At 36.5% G+C, this 22284-nt stretch overlaps 1 protein-coding gene across 1 annotated transcript in view; it reads left to right on the top strand.

The window, feature by feature from the left end:
* Positions 1 to 288: 288 nt before the first annotated feature.
* The window catches only part of PLCE1 (phospholipase C epsilon 1), a 135240-nt gene continuing 113244 nt past the window's right edge, over positions 289 to 22284 (top strand). Inside the window, exon 1 of the mRNA XM_082486127.1 lies at positions 289 to 1512. Coding sequence (XP_082342253.1) covers positions 325 to 1512 — 1188 coding nt within the window. The 5' untranslated portion in view covers positions 289 to 324. The remainder of the gene's footprint in view (positions 1513 to 22284) is intronic.

Genomic DNA, 22284 nt, shown 5'->3' on the forward strand with positions numbered 1-22284 from the left:
TGCTACCAATGATAGAAGAATTAATTGTGGCAAGAGACAATCCAAAGGGCTATGTTGCAATAAGAGCCTGGTTTAAAAATGTTTGTATTTCATGCCAGTAATCCAAGGCTGGGAAAGCCTAGTAGCCCAACAGTCGAAAAAAATACTTTTTTTTAAAACCCAGTTCAAAACCAACAAGTAGTCAATGTATATTTTACTGTGTTCCCTGATCATTTAGCACTGAGTCTTTTATTATGCTGAAATCATGGTGTGAGGATTGGTAGACAACGTGTCCCCCCTCTCCCCATCCCCAGCACGCATCTAGCAACTAAAGACTGTGTCAAGATGACCTCTGAGGAAATGACAGCCTCTGTTCTTGTCTCTGTGGCACAGGGTAAAGTGATACCTGCTCAGTCAGCTGGAGATGAAAATACTGAAAATGCTTCGGACACCAGTGTTATAAAAAGACATGCTGCCAGTCCGGGAAGGCAAACCACACATGCTCTCTCATACCTACACAGACTTAAAGAAGAAAGTCTGCAGGGCTCCGTGCCCAAAATATTCTCTCTGGCAAAAGAACAACTGACTAATGACAATAGTAATGAAAACTTCTGGGAGAGGACCAGCTCCGTCCCTGATTCAGTGGAATTTCTTAACATTAACTGTAACGTTGTACAGAAAAGCTACAAGAGTAATATCCCCTGCAGCCAGTTGTATAAATCTTGTGATTCTTTAGCAGGGGGAGAGGCATGCCTGGAAACTGGAATTCCTGTTTCACTGGAAAGAGCCATGCTTGCTCAAATTCAGTTGCAAATGAACGGACCTTCGTTAAGAAGCCAAACGGCAGTAAATAAGAATGACAGCAACGATACTGATAAAGTGGCCTTTTTTCACTTTCATTGTGCTAGTGAAAGGCATATATCAAAGGCTTTATGCAGTTTACACAACGGCTTCATTTTGGATGACTGCTTGCAGCCAGTAAGTGTTGGCGATGGTAGCACCACTGGGTCCCCGGCCTGCACTTGCAGATTAACGGAGTTGACGAATAATTGTGAGAATGAAAATGGGCAGCAGTTGTATGAAGACGCTTTAAGGGATAAGTATTTGTGCCTGGAAAGAGCACCACGAAAGGTTAAAGTGGCATGCTCAGGTCACAACTTCTGTGGAAATAACTTTACTGGAAGAATGCCCTCAAAGCCCTTTCTGAGCCATTTTGAAGACTGTAATGATAACTGTGAAGAAGAGATGGACGAGGATTTTTTTAGAAACAAAAAGGAACGTTCTACTTTATTAATAAGACGTTTCTGTAAAAATGATAAAGAGGTTAAAAAATCAGTTTATACTGGAACGAGAGCAATTGTTAGAACTTTACCTTCAGGGCACATAGGAACCATTGCTTGGAATTACATTCAGCAAAGGAGAAACAACAGTGGCTTGAAGCTTTCTAGGATTACAGCAGAACAGCTAACTATAATTCAGTCCGTAATAAAATGGGACTTGAATTCCTTTCTTGAGAAGTCTTTATGGTATGAGGTAAGCTTTTCATAGTGTGTTGTTTTTTTTTTTTTTTTTTTAAAGTGTTGATACCCTGGTGACCTTTTCGTTCAAAAAAAAAAAAAAAAAAAGCCTCAGACTAGTAAACACTTACTAACACTGAATAGGATATTTCACTTCACTTAACCAGGTTAAACCTCATGTTGAAAACTGCTTTTTAGAAGAATGTCTTCTCATCCTTTAAAATTAATTTTGGTTTAAAATAGGCATGGGGTAAAATGTATAATTTTATATATGTATAAAATTTATACATACATACGTATGTATATATATCTATATAAAATGTATGTAGGTACATATTTGTACATACATGCATGTATAAATTTATATTTTGATATTTATATATAAGAATGTAGTATACCTATATCTGTAGATATAAAAATATATACGCATTTTATAGATACTTTTATTTTAAATAGAAAATGTATATAATATGCATCTGTATTTATAAATATATATGTAAAAATAGATGTATTAATATATATTACAGATATACATAGTTGAATATATATGGCATATATGTGTATATAAACTTTTGATGGATATATTAATGATATAATAATTCCATGGAAGAAATTGTATAAAATGGTAAGTGGCAGTATTAGATCACAGTGAAAAACTTTGTTGCTCTAAAAAAGAAAGCGTAGTATTTTCCCTAACTTACCAATATTTATAATGCTTCTACACTTGCAAATAATGTTACAAAACTACGTAGTAGTTGAATAATGTATATTAATGTGCTGATAACACCCTGATTTGCATTGTCTTATATTAGATTATACAAAAAATTCAAAGTTTAGAATGAAATCATGAATGCATAAATTATTATTGTAGGAATGACATCGCACATCCTTAATAACTTATTTTGAGTAGTAAAAGATTTTCTGTAAATAGTTGTCTATGGAATCTATAAAAGAGATTTTCACCACTGATTCTCAAGGATTCATCTGAAATGTGACTACTGAGAAAGAAAGGCCAGCACACAGCAAGACCAACTTTCAAGAAGAGTAAGAGAAGAGAAGTTTACTGAGCTTAGAAAAAAAGGAGGTGTGATTTTTCTTTTAAAATGTGTGCATAAGCTCTAGGGAGAGGAAAGTAACCAAGGTAAAAGAGAGTGTGGTCAGATAAGCTACGCTTATAAACTTGTCCTGAATAAATGTAGGTTGAAAAATGGAAGAAATTTCTAGTAGTGCTCAGCAGCTTTCAGTAGGACTGAAATGGAGGTAAACTTACTTGTACAGAATCATTTAGGTTGGAAAATACCTTTAAGATCAGGGCAACTTTAAGGGATTGAAGCATCTCCCTTATGAGGAAAGGCTGAGAGAGCTGGGACTCTTTAGCCTGGAGAAGAGAAGGCTGAGGGGAGACCTTATTATGGCATACAAGTATCTCAAGGGTGGGTTGAAGGAGGCTGGAGCCAGGCTCTTTTCAATGGTTCCCAGTGACAGGACGAGGGGTAATGGGCACAAGTTAGAACACAGGAAGTTCCGTTCAAATATGCGGAAACACTTCTTTATGGTGAGGGTGACAGAGCACTGGCACAGGCTGCCCAGGGGGGTTGTGGACTCCCCTTCTCTGGAGATTTTCAAGACGCGCCTGGATGCAGTCCTGAGTAATGTGCTTTAGGCAATCCTGCTTTAGCAGGGGAGTTGGACTAGATGATCTCTAGAGGTCCCTTCCAACTCTGAAAACTCCGTGATTCCGTGATCATCAAGTCCAGCAGTAAACTTGATGAAATGGATTATATGAAGTTCTGTTGTGATAACAGAAGAGTAGACTTGGTGGCTCAAGAGCTCCATATCACAATTGAGCCCTCCAGTAATATCCTCCTATCCTTCTAGAAACTAGTATTTTTCTGTTGCAATAGTTAATTGAAGAGTTCTATGAACATGTGTATGTCAGGTTTTTGTACTAGGTTGCAAAGCTTTGTGGCGCTGTTAATTATTGTGATATTCACTGTCCTTATCAGTGGAAGAACAAACTTGCTGGCACAGCACATGCCCTCTGTGGCACATGGTCAAGCTCCCATGAAGGGATGAATGTGAGCCATGCATATACCTAACACGATATCTGCTTAGTACAGTTGTATTACCATTATAAGCTTTTTTTTTTTTAGGGAGAAAAAGTTTTGTAGCTGAGATCTAGTGTAATTTTCATTTATAAAGGTTTAAAAATGGCAGGATGTGTTTAGGTTTCGTCATCGGGCATTTCCAGTTTGACTTGGAGTTCTTCAGCTTTGAACATGAATGCCTGTTTCACCACTTTCTACCACTGCTACATAATACTGAATGTTTAGCATTTTGGGGTATGAGGGCTTTAATGTGAAGATTTTTTTTCTAGTACGTATAGAAACTCAGAAATACATGTAATGAATACTCACTGAATAATTATTTAAATAGGAAAACTTCTATCTACAGATGAACAAAAGATTAACAGGCACAGTAAAGCACTTTGTGTGATTACCATGCACAGATTGTTTTCTCATGGTCAGAAAAAGCTTAAAAGTTTCTAAATCTTTCTTCTTCCAAATGGTGACTACAAATATTTTTCTTCTTATCAACCTCTGTGTTCATTATTATTTTTCTGTTATTTTAGAGTCAGATATTATTTCTGAAATAATGTTTCTATGTGTTTATGGCTTATTTAGCATTTTATGTGGTTTTTACACAAACATAGAAATTAACTCAGTGGATGTGACATACATGTGGACCTGTTGAACATATGCACTGGGTTAAAATAATTTAATGAATTATGAGCATTTGTAGGAAGCTTTCATGCTAATAATCAAAGGAAGAAGGAGAAAGTAGTAAATGAATGTGGTGATTTGTTCTTTCTTTCCCCTTATCTCACCCTTTGAGCATGCATTCTGTTTGGAACAGCTAAGTGAACAGTAGTTCTGTTCTTCGAGGGGAAAAAAAAGTTGGAGAAATTAAGTTTTCATAGCAGTACTGGTGTAACATGGAACAATAGAGACCTTTATGTTTTAAGTAGGAAAATGTGGGTCTCATTTGTGCATATCCCTTACATAAAAATTCTAGTGCTAATAAAGGAAAGGCACTGAACTGTTGTCTTGCTGAATATATTTTTTTTCTTTCCCTACATAGGAAGGTGGGACTGAGGCTTTGGAATATAAAGAAAATACATTAAATTATATATATTTTTAATGTAGCATATGATTACTGTTTATAGATATTTACATGCAGATTTAGACTTCTCTACTCTGGATTTAATGTATGTGTTGTATGAAGAGAGATTTTTGTTGACCATTGTTTCTAATTTTGCATGTAGCTTTTGTAGTGCAGTACTTACCCTTATCAGATGGATGTGTGTAACATGACTGTTGTATATATTCATGAGGAATTTGCTTGTCTGTGTTGGAACAGTGGAAGGCCCTCACCTTGGTTGATATTAAAGATGTTGCAAAGATTTGCCACAGGAACAAATAATGAGAGTGCAAGCTCTGGTGTCGGCTTTGCTTGGCCTGATGCAACCTGTCCACCGCTTGGTTCAGCTCAGCTGCACCATATTAGCAATCTGACTAATTACAAAAGTCAGAGTTTCTGGAATGATTGAACCATCTGTGTCTGTGAGATGTTAGGTTCACAGTGCTGAAGTATGCTTCCTTTTTTCCTGACACGATGGTGTTTCTGCAGTAGTGGTAATGTAATATTACAAAAGTAGCCAGGTCTGCCGTTGACTAAGATACTAAATTTGAGCAGCTCACTGGACTACCGCAGGGTGTTTCTCTCAAACCAGGTGAGTGTCCTCAAGATCTCCAGATGACAGCTGCAACAACATAGTTGCAATGCATGATAGCTCAATCCTTTAGTTCAACTTATTTTGTAGGCGTCAGTACCATCTTTGCTGTGTCATTACATTCCTGATGCCAGCAGTCTGAGCTTTAAGAAGCAGGAATTCTGCTGGCTTGCTTAACTCTGCTCAGATAGAAGTTTGCGTGCTGATGTATCTTCCACTCTATATAGCTGCTAATGCACAGCTGAAATGCCAAATACTGAGGCAACAATGAAGAAAACCTTAATTGCCCCCCCATCTGTGCCCAGAAAGAATAATAATTTTATTATAGATTAAGTGTAGAAGTGTTTCATAAATACTTTAATGATTTGGTAGAGTGGTTCAGCATTCGTTAGCATCAGGTATTTTTTTCCATATAGTGTCCATAGTGTTTTTATGATTCATGTGTAAAATCAGTGTGATGCAAGGATTTTTTGATTATGCATGGCTAATGTAAGGAGTCTTATATTAAGATTTCTTGATTCCTGTGAAGTTGAACTATAGTCAGTTGGTGGAATCCGTTAACAAGCAGTTAAGGAGAGAAAAAAGATTTGAAGGTAAAAAATTGTTACTATCCTTTTTTATTAATGTGATACCTAAAATAGTCATCTTGGATAATACTTTTAAAGAAACAGAGCCGGGCACAAGTAGTTTTCTGTTTAATAGGTGGTGTTTTTCTGAATATTTTTTTTGTTTAGAATTGATTATTAATTCTGAGTACATTCAAAATTAAAATTAATATTTTTTAATTAATGTAAGTGTTAATTTTAATTCTGAACCTATAGACAACTTAATTTCTTCTGCCCCACTTTCCCCCCCTCCACCAGAGGTGTATCAGCAGCTCTAGTTAGTGTATCTTTATGTTGCATGCTTTTCTGGTATTTCTGAAAATACAGGTAGATTGAGTGTTTCACTGTCAGTCATGGAGATAACATCTGCTTTGATTGTTTTGCCAACCAGTTGCATTAACTAAATACAGGAGCAGTTTATATCAAATGCTAACATATACTTATGCTTATGAACAAAGGAAGGGTTAGTAATACTGTATATTCAGAAGAACATTTTTTTGGTTGCTTTTCTCAGGGGTTGGGTTAATTTTAACCTTTTATTGTTAATGTTTTGTCAGAATGAATAGTATAAACCCCTTTTTTATCTAGTGTAGTATCTTGGAAGACACACTTTTCCGGTGTATTCAAAACATAATTTATATAATAAAGAGGCCTAGGTTTATTCTTAAGAAGTGAAACAAAAACTTGAAAACAACTGATTTACCCTCTGTGCTAATGATAATAAGAAGCACCTGTGTTTCACTCAGATGACTGATCTCCTAGAACAGACACAAAGCTTGTTGGAGTGGCCACATCAAATCACCTGGCAATGTGACTCTTACTAACAAAGTTTTTCTGCCAAACTCTTGTAAGATTAACAACCCGCGAAGCAGCCTAAGAAAGTAAATTCTTACAGGCTTTCACTTCTCCATTCTTTTTAATTGTTTCTGTATGAATTTCATTTGCTGTGATACCATCTTTCTGTGAGGACTGCGGTTTTTCCACAGGTTTTTCCTTCTTGCTCCACATTTAAAAAGATGGAATTCTTTAAATGGACTTTTACTCTCTTCCCTCCCGGTTTTGCACACATACCCAAAATGTAACACTGTTCTTTATGCTAAAGTTTATGCTATACTTGTACTTTTATTAAAAAAAAAAGATAGTTTGTGATTCTGTATGGTGGATTGCAGACAGATTTAGGGTTTGAGATTTTTTGTTTTTCCATTTTGAAATAAAATTTCTGGTCCAACGTGTTGAAAAGAATTTGCAGGAAAAATGACAGAAAGCTAATAATTTGCAAGTGGTTGGGGTTCTCCTCCACTCTAACAATATTTTTTTTTTTTTCTGACTGTGCATGAGTATTTTGCCTGTTACTGATGTTGTCATGTTTTTAGACATAAAGGTTTATGTGTTAAAGTAGGTGGGAGGTATGGATGAGCTGATGAGCTGGTTTTTGATCTACCTGGACCCTGTGTTTCTTTTTTTTTTTTTTTTTTTTAGCATAAGAGTTGCAGTCTTTTGTTTAAAGAAAAAAGTTCATGAGCAAAATTGACTATTTGGAAAAAAAATCAGGGAAGCAAAAGAGAAGCCAAATAGGCATGAAATTATGTTTTCCCTTCAGTAAGTGCTGTAAAAATAAATTGAACTTTCTTAAATGAAGCTCTGTACTTGTATTTGCTTTGGGTTGAGGTACTCCAGTTTTAACGGCTCGCTTTAAAAATAGAAAATTTACCCTCTTTCTGTAGAAGTAGTCAGTTTTATTACCATAATGTGTGATAGAGTTAGAGATAAATCTCTTAATACTTGGTATTATTTTCTAGTTGCCTCATAGCTTTAACAATTTTGGGCCAAATTATGAACAATAAGTTTTAGCTGTGAGCACACTTAGGTATTTAGAGCCAATAGTGTGGGAGTCTTGGCAAGAGCAATATACTATGCCTTCAGTTTTTCCACATTTTCTGACTTTCCTTCTAGTGACTGTTCATTAGCTGTAAAGAAGCATGAAGATCTGTTTTAGAAAATCTTCCTGCAGCACATTAAAGAGTTCATTTTAGAGTGTTAGAGTTGGACAGTCTTCTAAATTCTTTCTCAGTTGAAACTAAGCTATCTCTAATACCTATATGAACTGTTGAAAAGTTTGGGTTGTTTACTCTGGTATGAGTGAATAAAAACTGTGCCATATAAACATCACTCTGTTGGTGAGTGAGTAATTAAAATCTGAATTGATGAGATTTCATATACGTTTTAGTTTATCTTGCTTTTCTACAGTCTTTCAGGATCTTTTAAAAAGAAAGTTTTCTAAAATGAAATAAGCTTGGGTTGACAATAATTGGTGGGCATACATCTTATTGGTATGAAATTTCAAGAAGGACTTACAGGAAAAATCTCTACCGTAAAGTTACACTTGCTACAATATCTAAGGCATTCTCCGTGAGATATGAGGCTGTTTGGTTTCTCTATTCGTGAAAAGTGATTTGATATTTGATATAGCATGGTTATGAGCCTCTGGTCACGAAGAATTTTGCTTGAAAATACAGACTCGTGACAGCTTAAAAAAAGGAATAGCAATTGAACATAAACCAGCTGTTAGGTACCATCCAAGTACATATGAACTGGAGTATCAAGGGACAGGAGAGCTCTGAGGGTGCTCCCACACCACCAAAGCTAATAACATCAGTGCAGCAATTGCAACCAGGGTGACTCAGGGCAATGTGACAGCATACAGCTTTCAGCAGGAATGTCGGAAGTGGGGCAGCTCTAGAAACATAAACATTCAGCCCTGGCATTTGTAGCTACTTTATTCCTTTTTTTTTGGTTGTTGTTCTCCTAATGATTTCACTATAAAATTATGTAGTTAGAAGCTATTCCTTACGTGCAAAACAAGTGTATTTGACAGTGCCTGTATTTTCCTGCAAATTGTGTGAAAATATCAATTTAAAAAATATTTTGAACTGTAACTAGATAGGGTAATTTTTGAACTGAGCTTGAAGACTTGCTTTTGAGATGCACTGATCAATCCCCTAGCTGAGTATGAGAGAGAAAAATATGTTGGATTGGCTTGTGATCATTCTTACTTACAGATAATATTCTTGCCTTCCTATTTGTATGAAGTTCAGAAGAGTCTTTTCATCTCTGGAATTACAACACTTACTCTAAAAACTTAAGATTTCCTTAGTATAGCAAATCATCAAAGATATATACCTATAGATAAGTTTGCTGTCATAGTATGGGAATGTGCAACAGTAATGAAATGTTTGTTTTTATCTTGGAATCAGCATATGTACTTGTTGCAGGACTCTGAATAATCTAATTAACTCTTGTGAAAACAGAAGCTTTTTCTCTTTTTTTTTTTTTTCTTAGCTTTTCCAGTAACGGTAATGCCTGTTGACTGTTGCCAACATTTGGACTTTGAATCCACAGTAAAATAATGCAAACTTTTTAAAAGATGATTAAAAATGATTCCTATGTATTCTGCATGATTTTATTCTCCTGACACTGTAAAAATTGTTTTCAATAAATTAAAACAGATAGAGAACTTCATTAGGAAAGTGTGGGCAAAACAAAGGATGTATTATTAGCTGTTCTAGTTTAATGTTACAGCTGTCTTAGTTCTTAAGGTGTTCAGGAATTCAAGTATTAGAGAATGGGTGAAATCTTGGTCATATTGTAATCTATTTAAAATCTCCTATTGGGATAAATGTTACTTGGAGGGAGAAAAAGAAACGTGCAAAATGGAGCTATTAGCTTCATGGGAACCATAATTTTACATCAAACATTTTAATAAAGAGACGTATGCCAAACTTATATTAAGCACTTTTAAAACTAGTTTTAAACTAAAAAATGTTGTCTGTATAATTATGTGTAATGCATATAATTCAGGTGGGATCATTAACTTGATGTATAAAACTTCCTTCAGTACCCTTCAGTTGCAGAAGCTGTTATTTACTGTTCATGTTACCACACTGGTTGGAAGCCTTAATTCTGGACTTGAATGTGTTGTCCTAGCTGTTTTACGAACAAGTGATGATCTCATCTGTTCTAGAGACATAGAAGCAGTTGTTAGTGAGCTCACTCAGGTTTTGGAGAAGATAAACTTCTCCCAGACACTCTCCATATGCTGTGGCTAAGTTTTCTTTTATCTCAGCAGGCTTAGTAGCCTTGTGCTGCACTGGAGTCTGCAGAAGAGACATATCCTAAGTTCCCAGGGGGGGCGGGGAGAAAAACATTTTCCCACCAGTTCCAACTGTTAATATTTGGTAATCTTAGAGTTATATGCATAAGAATAGAGAAAAAACAAGTTTATTTTTTTTTAATGTATGTGGTCAATCAACACTGAAATACTTCTAGGCTGAACAAAGGTCTGAATGATAATTCTGAATAGTTTATCTTTCAGCAAAAACATAAGAATGTATCTGAGCCGTGAGTTGTTCTCGGTGTGATTGTGAGTTGGATCAAGAAAAAGACCCCTAAGAGAAAACTGTCATCAGTCTTCTCTGTTTTAAATGAGGAATTTATCTTGAGTAACTTTGCAGACTTAGAGCATCATGCTGCAGACTTGAGGCTCTTCTGACCCTGTGCATGTGTAAGACATTTTATTTTATATAAGCACGTTATGGTTTCCATGGGAACCATAACATTGAAGTTCCTGTCTGTTGTTTACAATCTTGGGATTGCACTAGGTGGCTTGTGGGTGTAAATGTTAAAGGGAAAAAATATTTCATGAACCCTCAGAATATTTCCCTTTTATGAAATTAACTTGTATTCTGGCTCACTTACATGTCCTTTTGAAACTTACCTTACTGAAAATACAGTCAGAGAGAACTTCAGGAGTGCAAAATCTTTTGTTACGTGAAGATTTCATTGTCATCTAGTGATTTGCCATCAGCATAAAGGAGGCTTTGGTTTCCTAATGCCAAATCACTCAGCAGGTTGAGGCTGTAGAAAAGATAGATAGAGGTTATCCACAAGCAGGAAATATAACATGGATCATATTTAAAACACAGTGTATTAATATTCTTATTCTCTGGTAGTCCACAATTAGACGGTTTTTTGTTTCTTTCCTTTTTTGTCCTTTAACCCACAGGTTGGAGACTGATTTTATAATAATCTGAACGCTTCCTTTGAGCAACAAAGTTCTTTAGGCTTTCATCTTTAGTAGGCATTTGTGAATCATTGCATATTTAGTTTTGCTTGCATAGTGTTTCTTTGCCGTTGGTTTGGACAAACTGCAAATCCAGCCTTTGTAAATTATGATCGGTTCTGAGTAATTTTTTCTGGGTTTGAACACATTTCTCATCACACTTCAGCTTTGACCAGCTGTTTCCTGTTTTTCTTCCCAGTGGTTTAGCTGCTGAGGAGATAAATGCATCAATGGTTTGTTTCACAATTAAAACTACCTTTATAAAATGATGGAAGACTAAAATAAATAAGTTGGACACCGCTACAAGTAAAGTTGGTGTACCTAGATCTTTCGTAGATTACAAAGCTTTTGCAACACCGGGAGCTGTTTTGATACAAGAAAATTAATCCCGCATCGGGAACACCAGGGTGAAGCTTTGTGTTGGCAGTTTGGGGGGGTGTGATGGAATTTTTTAAGCACTTCCAAATTTTTGTGTTCATGTAAGAAGAGTTTGATTTATCTGATCAATGATCTATATAATGACCTGACCATTACATCCTATTTGTCCTGTTCAAGCTCCGTACCCCTGTTTTTTGGGCTGATTTGGATAGAGTATATATTTTGTAATCATACAAACTAGTTTGGAATTTTAGAACTGAGCCTGTATATGTATTTTTGCAGAATAAAGCAGGGCAGGTTTACCAGGGAAGACAGGGAGGAGCTGGTATATTACCTGTCTGTTAGGACTGGCTTTTGCAGTACACTTTGTTTTGTTTTGTGCATGGTGAACTTAGTCCACATCCACACAGATAGCAGCTACGTTTTGTCCTGGCTTCTGACATCTTTCTTCAGGACCTTTAAATGAGTTATTTACTAACCTGAAAGGTGTTTACATAGATAGAAATGAAAATATTGCCCCCTGTCTTCAGAATTGAGGTTTTACTAGGTTGGATTGTGGAAGGATCACTTGTTGCGCCCTTTTTTTTTATCCTAGTGTAGCAGGCTGTTCTGTGGGATCTAGCATCACCTGTCCCTTGCTCTGCTTTAGTCCTCCCTGTGACCTCAGTGGTCTGATCTTATTTAGTCTGCACCCTCTGGCATGATAGAAAAGTACATAATCAGAGACAGCTGATAGTGCATCAACTCCCATGGTCAGTGATCCTCCCTGGATTGAGGTTTTTAAATATTCCATACCTGTTAGGTCACCGAGTAACCGAGTAGCAGAGGAAGAGCTTGGGTTTTGTCTGTGGTGAAGGTCCCAGCTCCAGAACCTTAGAGCATGCATTTATTCCCCTGGACACGGTGCTGTATTGCTAACTATTTTTTTTTTTTTTTTTTTATCATATATAGGCCTTGTCCATACCATTTTTAGGGCCCTGCAGACTTCTACAAATGCCAGCCTTAATAGCATTTGCCTCAGGGTATGGTCCAGCTCTCGACGTTTGAAAGAGACTCAGCCCTGCAGCTTGCACTGTATTCCCTGTGGCTTTTCCAGGCTCCTTCTCCCCAGGTTTCTTTCAGTAGGTGACTCCAAGATCTGCTCTCTATTTCTATGCTTCCTGAACTTTGAAGTCTCCATGGGGTTTCTCATTAAATTCCATGTGGGGAAGAGGGGAGTGTTCCCCTCCCCACCTTGAAAACTCTAGTTTTTTGTAACTCCTCCTGACTAGTTTTGCTCTTGTTACTTCAAGCCTGTCAGCAGCAGTCTGTTCGTGTTCCCTAGTGCCATTCTTGAACATACCTTCAGCTTGCTTACTCTTCCCTAGGCTGGTTGTCTTTATGGGACCTCCTTTATCCTTCAGTTTTATATAGAGAACAGACTTCCCAATGTGTTTATTTCCCTTTAGTTCTCTACTACTAGATAGTATTCACAATCTACTCTTCGGCCAAGCCTGATAGTTAAGGCTGAAGTTCCTTCTCCATGCAATTGTGTGGTCTTAATGGGCACTCCTGCTTCTATTAGCCTTACATCCAGCTTTGCTGAGCTCATACAGATTTACATGTGGCATCTCTACCATTTATAGCTATTATATTTCGGTTTTAGCTCTTTTTGGTCCTCTTCCTTTCCATGTTTTTTTGGGGGGATTTTTTTTTTTTCCTCAGTGAAGGTTACTAAACAGCATTTAAATTTCACATTGGATGATTTATATGCACATGGTTGTAGTATTACACTTTTAGAGTGAAATTGGCTTTCCAAAAAGCTGGTACTTTTGGCTGATGTTAAATATCCATTTCATCAAACTATCATAGAAAATAGTTACATTTGTAACTTTTTTCTTATTGTACTCATCAGGAAAAAAATAGGTATTTGCTAATTAGTATTAATATTAGGCATTAATGACCAGGTTCCTCTGATCCTTGCTTAATTTTAGTTTCTCCAGTCTGCAAAGAAACACAAGGAAAGCAACAGCCAAGATGAAAGCAGATTCACAGGAAATACCCATGTGGTTGTGACTCAGTGGATCCAAGAGAACAAAAACTGAAAAAACCCTTTTTCATTGAGTAAAAGAAGTGGAAATTGATTTAACAGTACTGGGTGGAATTTGCTAATGAGATATGAAAGGTAGTTAACAGAAAGAACTAGTGAAAAGGAGCCAGTGTTCTATGAAAAAACTTGGAAGGAAAATAAAAGAGATAGTTGACAAAGAGTCCTTTGAGTTTTGGAACTTTAAAAATGTAGAGAGCAAACAACAACAACAAAATCTTATTTCTAAACCTAACCAGAACTAAAGGTTTTACTGTTTTCCTATGGAATTAAGACATATATAAACCAGTGCTAATACCAGTAATAGTTATGTGCAAAGGTTGCACTTTAAGTAGAAATATAAAGAAAATTAAAAGAATTTGGAGAAAGGTTGTTAGTCGTCATTTGATTTCTAAACCATTATGAACTGAGGCACTCTGGCAAGGCTTGATATGATGAGGCCAAGCATGTGTGGCAAGGCTCAGAAGTTGGGCTATTTTGCTAGCTTCTTGGGTTTTTAATTTGATGATGTTTTATAGTTGGTTTTTTTTTTTTTTTTTCCCTGGGAATATTTTCTCCTGTGGAAAGTATCTGATGAAAATAACATGCTTTTTTAAAATGGCTGTTCGTTTAAAATTTCAAATCTGCAAGCAGAGTTACCGAGTCTCAGGTTTGATAAAAATCCATTTCAAATTCTTATCTGGGCAACAAATGAAATTAAATAATGAAATAGAATGAAACTTAATTTTGGAAAGCTTAGAATAACAAAGTTTCTTAGAAGACTAAACTGAGGTATATCAGAAAATTCAACACTGCTTTTGATATTCTCTGTGCTATTGAGTCTCTGTGCTTTCCAGAGACTTAGACTTCTACCTCTCTCCCAGAGAGGAGGGGCAGAGCTTCCAGATTTATCTTGCTCATATATTACCAGCAGTACTTCACATGTGCACATGCAAGAAGAGTTTGGTTGCTTAGGTGACATTTGTGTGTCATTAATAGTATGTGCACCACAGCTTGGAAAGCCATGACTGAGTCGATGATTTGGCCGCATCAAATTTTCTAGGTTTTGACTGAGATGAGATTATTTGCTTCATGTCTGTTGATAAATACTATGGTGGCCCAAGTCTACAACAATCCAGACCAGAGGTTGGTTTTGTTTTTTTGAGAACAGTAGAAAAAGTTGACATTAAATGTAATTTTAAAAAAGAAATCAGAATGAAAAGCCCCATAAGCATTGTATCATCATCCTGTAGTCTAACTTCTGCCTCAGCCACGTCCATATTGCCCTGTTTCATTGCCTCTCTCTCCTCTGCACTACAACCTGCAGTGTAGATAACTTTCAACTTCAGATTTTGAACTGTTGCCTTCTTTGCTGTGGTCCTCTTGTCAGGCATGCTGATTTCATTCAGCACTTGGAGTGGCCTGAGGGCATTTAAGCCCAAGGTGCAACCCCACTAAAGCCATGGTTTGCTGAAACCTTGCTGACCTGGGCAGAGTTGTTGCAGTGGCTCACACCCCCTCTGCTTCCACCAGATTTAAAAGGCGGGAGGAAAGGAAACTCTCTTCCTCCTGTTAGCATACCTGCGCTGCGTCTCTTAGACTTGTCCTGAATCACATCCTAGAGTTTCTGTCTGTGCTGTTTCTGCCTGTGTCAGCTCCAGCTGCATGGGAGGGAATCCCACAGCTGTACCAGGGATCTGGAGCGGCTGCAGCTGCTAGGTGAGCAGGGGCTGGATGGCACAGTGTGCCTGCAGGATAGTAAAACAAGTTCCAGTTTTCCAGATACTTATTTTTGAAAAAACCCTTGCCATGTTGTTAAGCAAAAATCTTGACATTAATGTCTTCAAGACCCCTTAAGACTGGGAAACAACTTCTTAATGAATTGTCAAGGTTACCATTATGGGAATATAAGTAGTTTGGGGTGTATTTGTCTAGAATGAATCAATCATTATTGTGTAACATTGAAAGTCATATTCTTTTTTCTTCTAGGTATTTGCCTTATTATGGTTATTATTTTTTTTTCCAAGAAGAAAAGTCCATAAAATGAAAAATAGATTAGGGACTAACAAGTTATTAACTGGAAATCTGAAACAACACTGTTTCTGTAAGAAACCACACTTTGGGTTTTTTTTTTCCTGCAGTTTCAATTTCTGTACTTTCCTAATTTTTAACTTACATATTGTATAAGCAAGCAAACACTATGAACACATCACTGATACCAGTTTTTCTCTAGTACAGAACATCTGCTTATTGAGGAATATTAACTGATTTTCTCTTTCATCTGGTCTTCTGTAGTTAGAGGATCTCCTCATTAGTATGTCTGTTAGCACACGCGGTCCAGCTGTCCACATTTATTGACACAAGAATGAATGGTGTAAAAGAAATTGTGTTGTGTTTCCTGCCCGAGTCCAGTTTGATCATAGGACTTGCTTGCATCAAATGGCTTTAGGACCATGAGGCTTTGTAGACCCCTGGTTCAAAGGCTGGCCTACTTGCTAATTGTTGCAAGTTGCTACTGTCCAGCCAGCTGTTGATGTGATGTCTGTCATGGTGCCTTTGTCTCAGCCGAATACCATGGATGGATGCAAATGATCTGACTGAGATCAGTCAAAGAAAGCATGGAAGTTTGAACTATTCTTTATTAGAGCTGACCCCCCCAAACAGGAGCGAGACGATGTGAGAAAGCTTTGTTTATACAGGAATTCTCATTATACTTTTTTTGAAGGTAGAATTCACACCTTAGTACTATTCAAAAAAAAGTTATAGCCAAAACTTTTAAGTACAGACATTTAAGTTAGACACCAAAAATTCATGATAGGTCTACTGGATAAAGCTACCATGATTTTAGAGATTCCGAATGCCTTGTATTTCTCATAAGCAGACCAGCAATGTTGAGAAGTCTTAGGGATTTACAGGTTTGATTTTAGAAGTCCCGATTGAAAATTTGGGCCTAAATTCCACTGAAACATGCCCTGAAAATGTTGACAAGCTTGCTTGCTGTTTGACTACAATATCTGCATAACTGTCATCACTGATCACACAAATATATATTCAGTTCATAAGTAAGTGAATATCTGATATGATATCCATAATGATAACATCTTTGTCTTGCTGCAGTCCTTTTGACAATACAATTTCATTAGAGAACCTGGACAAACTTTAGTGGTAGAAGAATCCTTATACTATATTTGTGCTGACCCAAATCTCTGCAAGGATAGTTTTACAGGTGTAACTTTCCTGGTAGAACTGTATTACCATGTCCTTGCTAGGAGAGAAAAGGCTAAAGTTTTAAAACACCTCATAGATAACTATGGATATTGTAAGTGTGGAAATTCATTCATTTTTTCCATACCTTGATTACAGTGCATAGCAGTTCATTTGTTGAAACAGTATAAATTCTAAACTATTATTGAAACTTGTACATTAGAGGAAAAAGAAACAGGAAAAGTCTGATCTTCGCCCATGTCACTGAAGTTTGACTATATTTGAAGCAAAATGTGAGGCATATGCCATCTGGTGGATAGAATTATTAATACAGTTTTATTGGTAACCTTGATATATTTAACAAGCAGCTTTTATTAACGTTTTAAATCAATTTCTGTTCCATGCTGTGTTATCACTTTTACTTGGCACTGGTGGATATTTCTTTAGTCAGAAGTAAAGGGAAAAAAAAAAAATCTGAAAACTGAATTCAACACAAAATGGAATTCCAAACTTGGCTTTGGTGTGTGATTAGTGAACTGGATGCATGGAAGAAAAAAACCCCGAACCCAAATGACAAAGTAACAATTTCCCCCCACTTCAAATATTAATTCTAAAGGTTTAAAAATGTGTGCCAGTTAGTCAAAGATCATCTCTGATACACCTTTCTCAAGCCCCTGCCTTATTGCAAATTATGGTCTGCTTGACATGGTCTTTGCAGAAAGACTGGTTATTGCTCTAGGTCTGCACCGACAGGGCAGGTGAGACTGGGGTAGCCTTTCAGAGCCCGTAGACTCACATTGTACAGCAGCTTTCAGGATCTATTGCCTGCAGGTCAGAATTTCTTTTTGCCAGCCATTTGGGCCACGGTTTTCATCAAGTAGCATTCTGTACAGAAAGCCATGTTTTTAAAAAATGTTAGACTGCTAGTAGATGTGAATGTAGACATGACTTGGTTATTTTAAAAAAACTAGATTAGGCAGATAAAGTAAAGAGTATGACCAGTGTTAAATATTTTTCTTTTCACACAATGGTGCATGGGTGCATGACTTCAGGATATACATTTTAGGATAGTTTACAGAGTAGACATAGCATGGGATAACAGGCAGACCAGTCAATGTATATTGCGTATTGAGGAATCGAACATCCTGTTATCCACTAGAAGACTGATATTGCAGCTCCCTCTAGTCTAGTCTGATCAAACCTAATATCATAAATTTATTTTTTCTAAACTTATTATTAGCATATTAGAAAAGAATTGAAGAAGTATAATGTCGTTCATACTGTGATTTATTACAGATCGGATCAAATAAAAGCAAGTTTGTGCTTATAGTCTAAAAAAAGTGAATTATTCAAATACATTGTAATTAATGCATGCGTGTAATGAAATTGTTATGTCATTGTTCCATTAGCTAACGTAATGGCAAGGAGAGTGCTGAAATCCAACACAATGGAAAAACCAGGTAATGCTATTGCTTTCACGTGCTCCTGATTTCACAGAGCTAGTTCAGGTGTCTGCACTGTGCTGCGCCACATTCCCAGCTCTGAAGGTTTATTAGTTCAGTCATGGTGCACAAACAAGATGGAGATTTAATTGCACATGGAAACATTCATGGTTTGTTTTATTAGCGGCAGCAACTGGCTACCTTAGAAGTATTTAAAAAGATTCTTTTTGACAGTAAATTTACTTACAGTAGACTCAACAGACTTAGTATATGTGACTCCAAACTTCGTGGCTCTGTTATTCTTCTTGTAACTAATTTATATCTCAACATTAAAAGATAAATAATGTTTAAAAATCCAGAAGAACAAGTGTTCACGTTATTTGCAAAAATTACAGTTGAAATGTTTTTGCACTGTAGTATAACAGAGCTTCTTTCTGAACTAAGCTGCTTTGGCACTTTTCTGTGTCGAATAGTTCATGAAGGAACAGCGCGTACGAGCTCACCCCGCTTTTAACTATTTCACTGGCCGGGAAGCACATGTTCAGTAGAGCGTTTCTAAAATGGCTGCAGGTTTATACTTCTTCACATGGTCCTGTATTCTTTCGGAAATGTATGTATGTTACATAGGGAGTAAATTATCTGGTTTGTGCTATGAATCTTACTGTGTCTAAAATGTTTAATATTATCATAAATGGGCTCAAAAAGCCCGTAGCATTTCAAAAGGTTCAACAAACACTGATGTCTAAAGTTGCTTTGAAAAGATCCTTTGCCATAAATTTTTAAAGCTTTTTCCACATGCTGCTGTTGTCTTCCCATGAAATGCTGAATGACTCCTACCATGTTATATTAACAAAAAAAAAAAGTATTTTTCCCAATTTGATTGAATGATGGTCAGTCAAAGGAGAAATATAAGTGAATTCTGGCCCAAAACAGGACAAGAGATTAAAAAAAAAAAATAAAAGGGGGGGTAGATACGCTTTCCTAATGTTTAGTGGGGTGAGGGAAGTGTTTTTATGGTGTTTAAAAAGTATTCAAGGATTCCTCTAGGCAATTCATGCTGAAGCCCTCTTCCACTTTCATTGAAAAGCTGGGCAGAAGTTTTCTTGTTTTCATTTCCAACTTAAGAGCACGGTTAGGGAGGCAGGTCTTTTTCCACCCTGCAGGACCAAGAAGAGGAGTTAGGTCTTTTCACAGGCTTTATGATGCCCTGTAGGTCAATTAGTCTAGGTCTCGCTTTTTATTTAGAAGCATAAGGTCCATGATGCATGTGTCAGACCTTACTTTTCTGAGATTTTTTTCCCCTTTACCATCTTGGTAATCCTCTCAAAATCGTTTAAAGTTGGGTTTTGGTGTTTTGCTGACTTTCTTCTACAAACCAGACAAAATAATCTTTCCCTGAGGTGAATTTGCCCATCATGGAGCCAACCTCCCTGGCTTTTTGTGCTTATATGGCTTGAACAGAGATATTTTCTCTTGGATAGTCTTGTCATGACAGTTATGTTTATGTGAATAGAAACAAAAAGATTTATACCGAGCAAATTATCTGAATATAAAAGATTTATTCAATTTGCTTTGTTTTGTTGCTTAAAATATCCTCTGTATTCATGTATATATTTGAAAAACATTTTAAAATCTGCATGTATGAAAATGTTGCTCTTGGCAAAACAATGAAAAGAAACATTTTTTCATTTAAAGAACAGTGAAAACACTAAATAAGATAGATTGTATAAAAGAAAAATTTAAAATGAAATTAATATTTTTTTCAATCTTCACTGCTATGCATTTCAAACTAGTTTAGGCTTTAAAGTCAAAATATTTACAAAAAGTTAGGCAAGCCTCAATACAGCCTGTGAATTTCAAAAAATATTGGAATATCTCTCCTTAAAGCCTTCACGAGCAGATTTTTAAATGTTGGATATCAGATTCGTTGTTGGAAAAAACTGACTGCCCATTTTACTTTCTACTAATTGAATAAGATTGTGGGCAAAGGTGTTTTGCTTGTTTGTACCTTTGTCATGGCTATAGAAAACAATTTTTCTACCAGTAGGTGGAATCAGATGAAAATCTTAACTATTAAACACAGTGTGTAGCTCTGTTTTCTGATCTGGCCAAAAGAAGTCATCTGAGTAGCTCCAGTTTTGAAGTTCACAAATAATAGCAGCTTTTTAAAAAACATTTAGCTCAGAAGAATACAAATTAGGTTGACATAAAGTTAGCATTTATATTTAAGAGTAGTGTGGCTTTGCTACTGGTTCCCTACATGCACTTTTGGAGAGTACTCCTGGATGGGTTAAAAATGTTCCATTATTATATGATGTTTGCCGCTGTCAGACTGTAAAACTTTCTTCTGGATGTGGTCTTATAGTCATGTTCTGGTGTTTTTGCATTGTCTGAGTGAAAGAAAATCCTGTTGTTTGTTAATATCCGTAGCTGTCCAGGCAGTTTCTTCTGGGCACTTTTTTTTTTTTCCCCGTAGAAATTTAGAATTAAAGTCTTCAAACTACAAATACTGACCTATATGTTGCAGAAAATAAGGTGCCACATACTTAGGAACGTTTGAACTTTGTAGACACTATTCTAGAAAATCATTCTGATTGTCTTTCTAATTTCTTAGAATGAGGTTTATTTTCAGACCACTCATGAAGAAAGTTGTCACTATAATTTCTTTGCTTTATATGAAGGTTTCCCAGTTACATTGTGTGTATAAAGTTTTGGCAGTGTTGATTCTTTGTTAATTTTATGTATCATTATTAAGATAACAGGATTGTCATATATTTGTGTCGCTTCTGAAAAATCTCAGTTCGCGCACAAAACTCAGTCTAAGAGGGACTGATTTGTGCATCAGTTTATCTTTACCCAACTCACTGGAAGAGGTATGCGATCCCTTGGAAAGGTCAAGCAGTAGACAGTACAGACCTGTAATTGTGGCAGTTGAAGGAGAGTTGTTCAGTGAAGAGGGAGATATGGGAAGTTACAAGTTACAGATTTTCTTTCACTTACTCTGAAGTGAAGACTTCAGACTTCTTCCTCTGAATAGTTCTTATTTTGGAGATGTTATTTACATACTTATATTCTCCACTTTTGCTGTGTTTGTAAAACTGTAGCAGTATTATGTACTGATTTTGGGGTATAGTTTTCCCTGCTCCTGGGCATTTTGGAAAGTAAGAGAAAAATTCACCTACCCAGCACTAGTAAAACTTTTCAATAAACTTTAGAAATTAGGAATTATACAGGAAAGAAAATATTAAGATCTTTAGTGACAGACATTTCTGGCAAGGCTTTAACGCAGACTTTCCACTTGGTCTTTGTCAGGTAAGAAAAGTGCAAGTAAGGCTTCAGTCTGTTTTTCTGTATTCCTCTAAAATGGTCTCCTGAATTTTTGTCTTCCTTCTTTTTTACCAGTAATTTTATGAGCTGGAGAGTTCCCATTTATGTTGTTGGAGGAAATAGTTTTCATGGGAATGTTTTTCTCTTTTCACCGAGGAGAAGCTTTCCAGGGATGGTTTGGATCAAATCATACAGAATATTTGTGATGAAAAGCATAAGTTACTGGAGCTCACACACAAAACAGCTCACGCTTTCTCAGTGAAAGGACTGGAGTACTTAACATACTGCAAATGCATGTCTTGGTACAGACGTAGGTTCCAAAATGTCTAAAAAGCTAAAGCCCTTTGGGACAAACCTACACAGACAAATTTAATGAAAGGTATGTGGGAGAACTTGTAACACCAGAGTTCTGCATCTGGGTTTTTCTGCTTTAGGACAGACTTGTCAGGCAGACCAAAGAGGGTATGTTGGATGTTGTCTTCGTTTTATTTTATTTTTTTCTTTCCCCCCTTTTTTTTTTCTTCCCCCAGGCTGTATACTGTAATACAGTTCCTTGCAGATATGCGCTCCGTCCAGTTCCATTCATAGAGAGAAGGAGAAAGCTAAAGAGATATGTATTTAAAGATCTGTAGGAAATATGGAGTTTGCTTCCATGCTACAGCACAAATTTTCTGCTCTTTGCAGTGTCAAAGAAGGTCACTGTGAAATTAAAGCTATTTTGGAAATGACAGGCTCTAAGAGGTCTTATAGTCAGTCTTCAGCGGAGATGGTTTGTTCTCTTTGGAAGGAGAACAAAGCTGAGTAATACTGCACCTTCACCTTTGTGTCAGGAAAATCCTGCAGCTGGGGAGAATG

The sequence above is a fragment of the Vanellus vanellus genome, assembly GCF_965231255.1.
Source record: "Vanellus vanellus genome assembly, chromosome: 7".
In the NCBI taxonomy this organism is placed as follows: Eukaryota; Metazoa; Chordata; class Aves; order Charadriiformes; family Charadriidae; genus Vanellus; species Vanellus vanellus.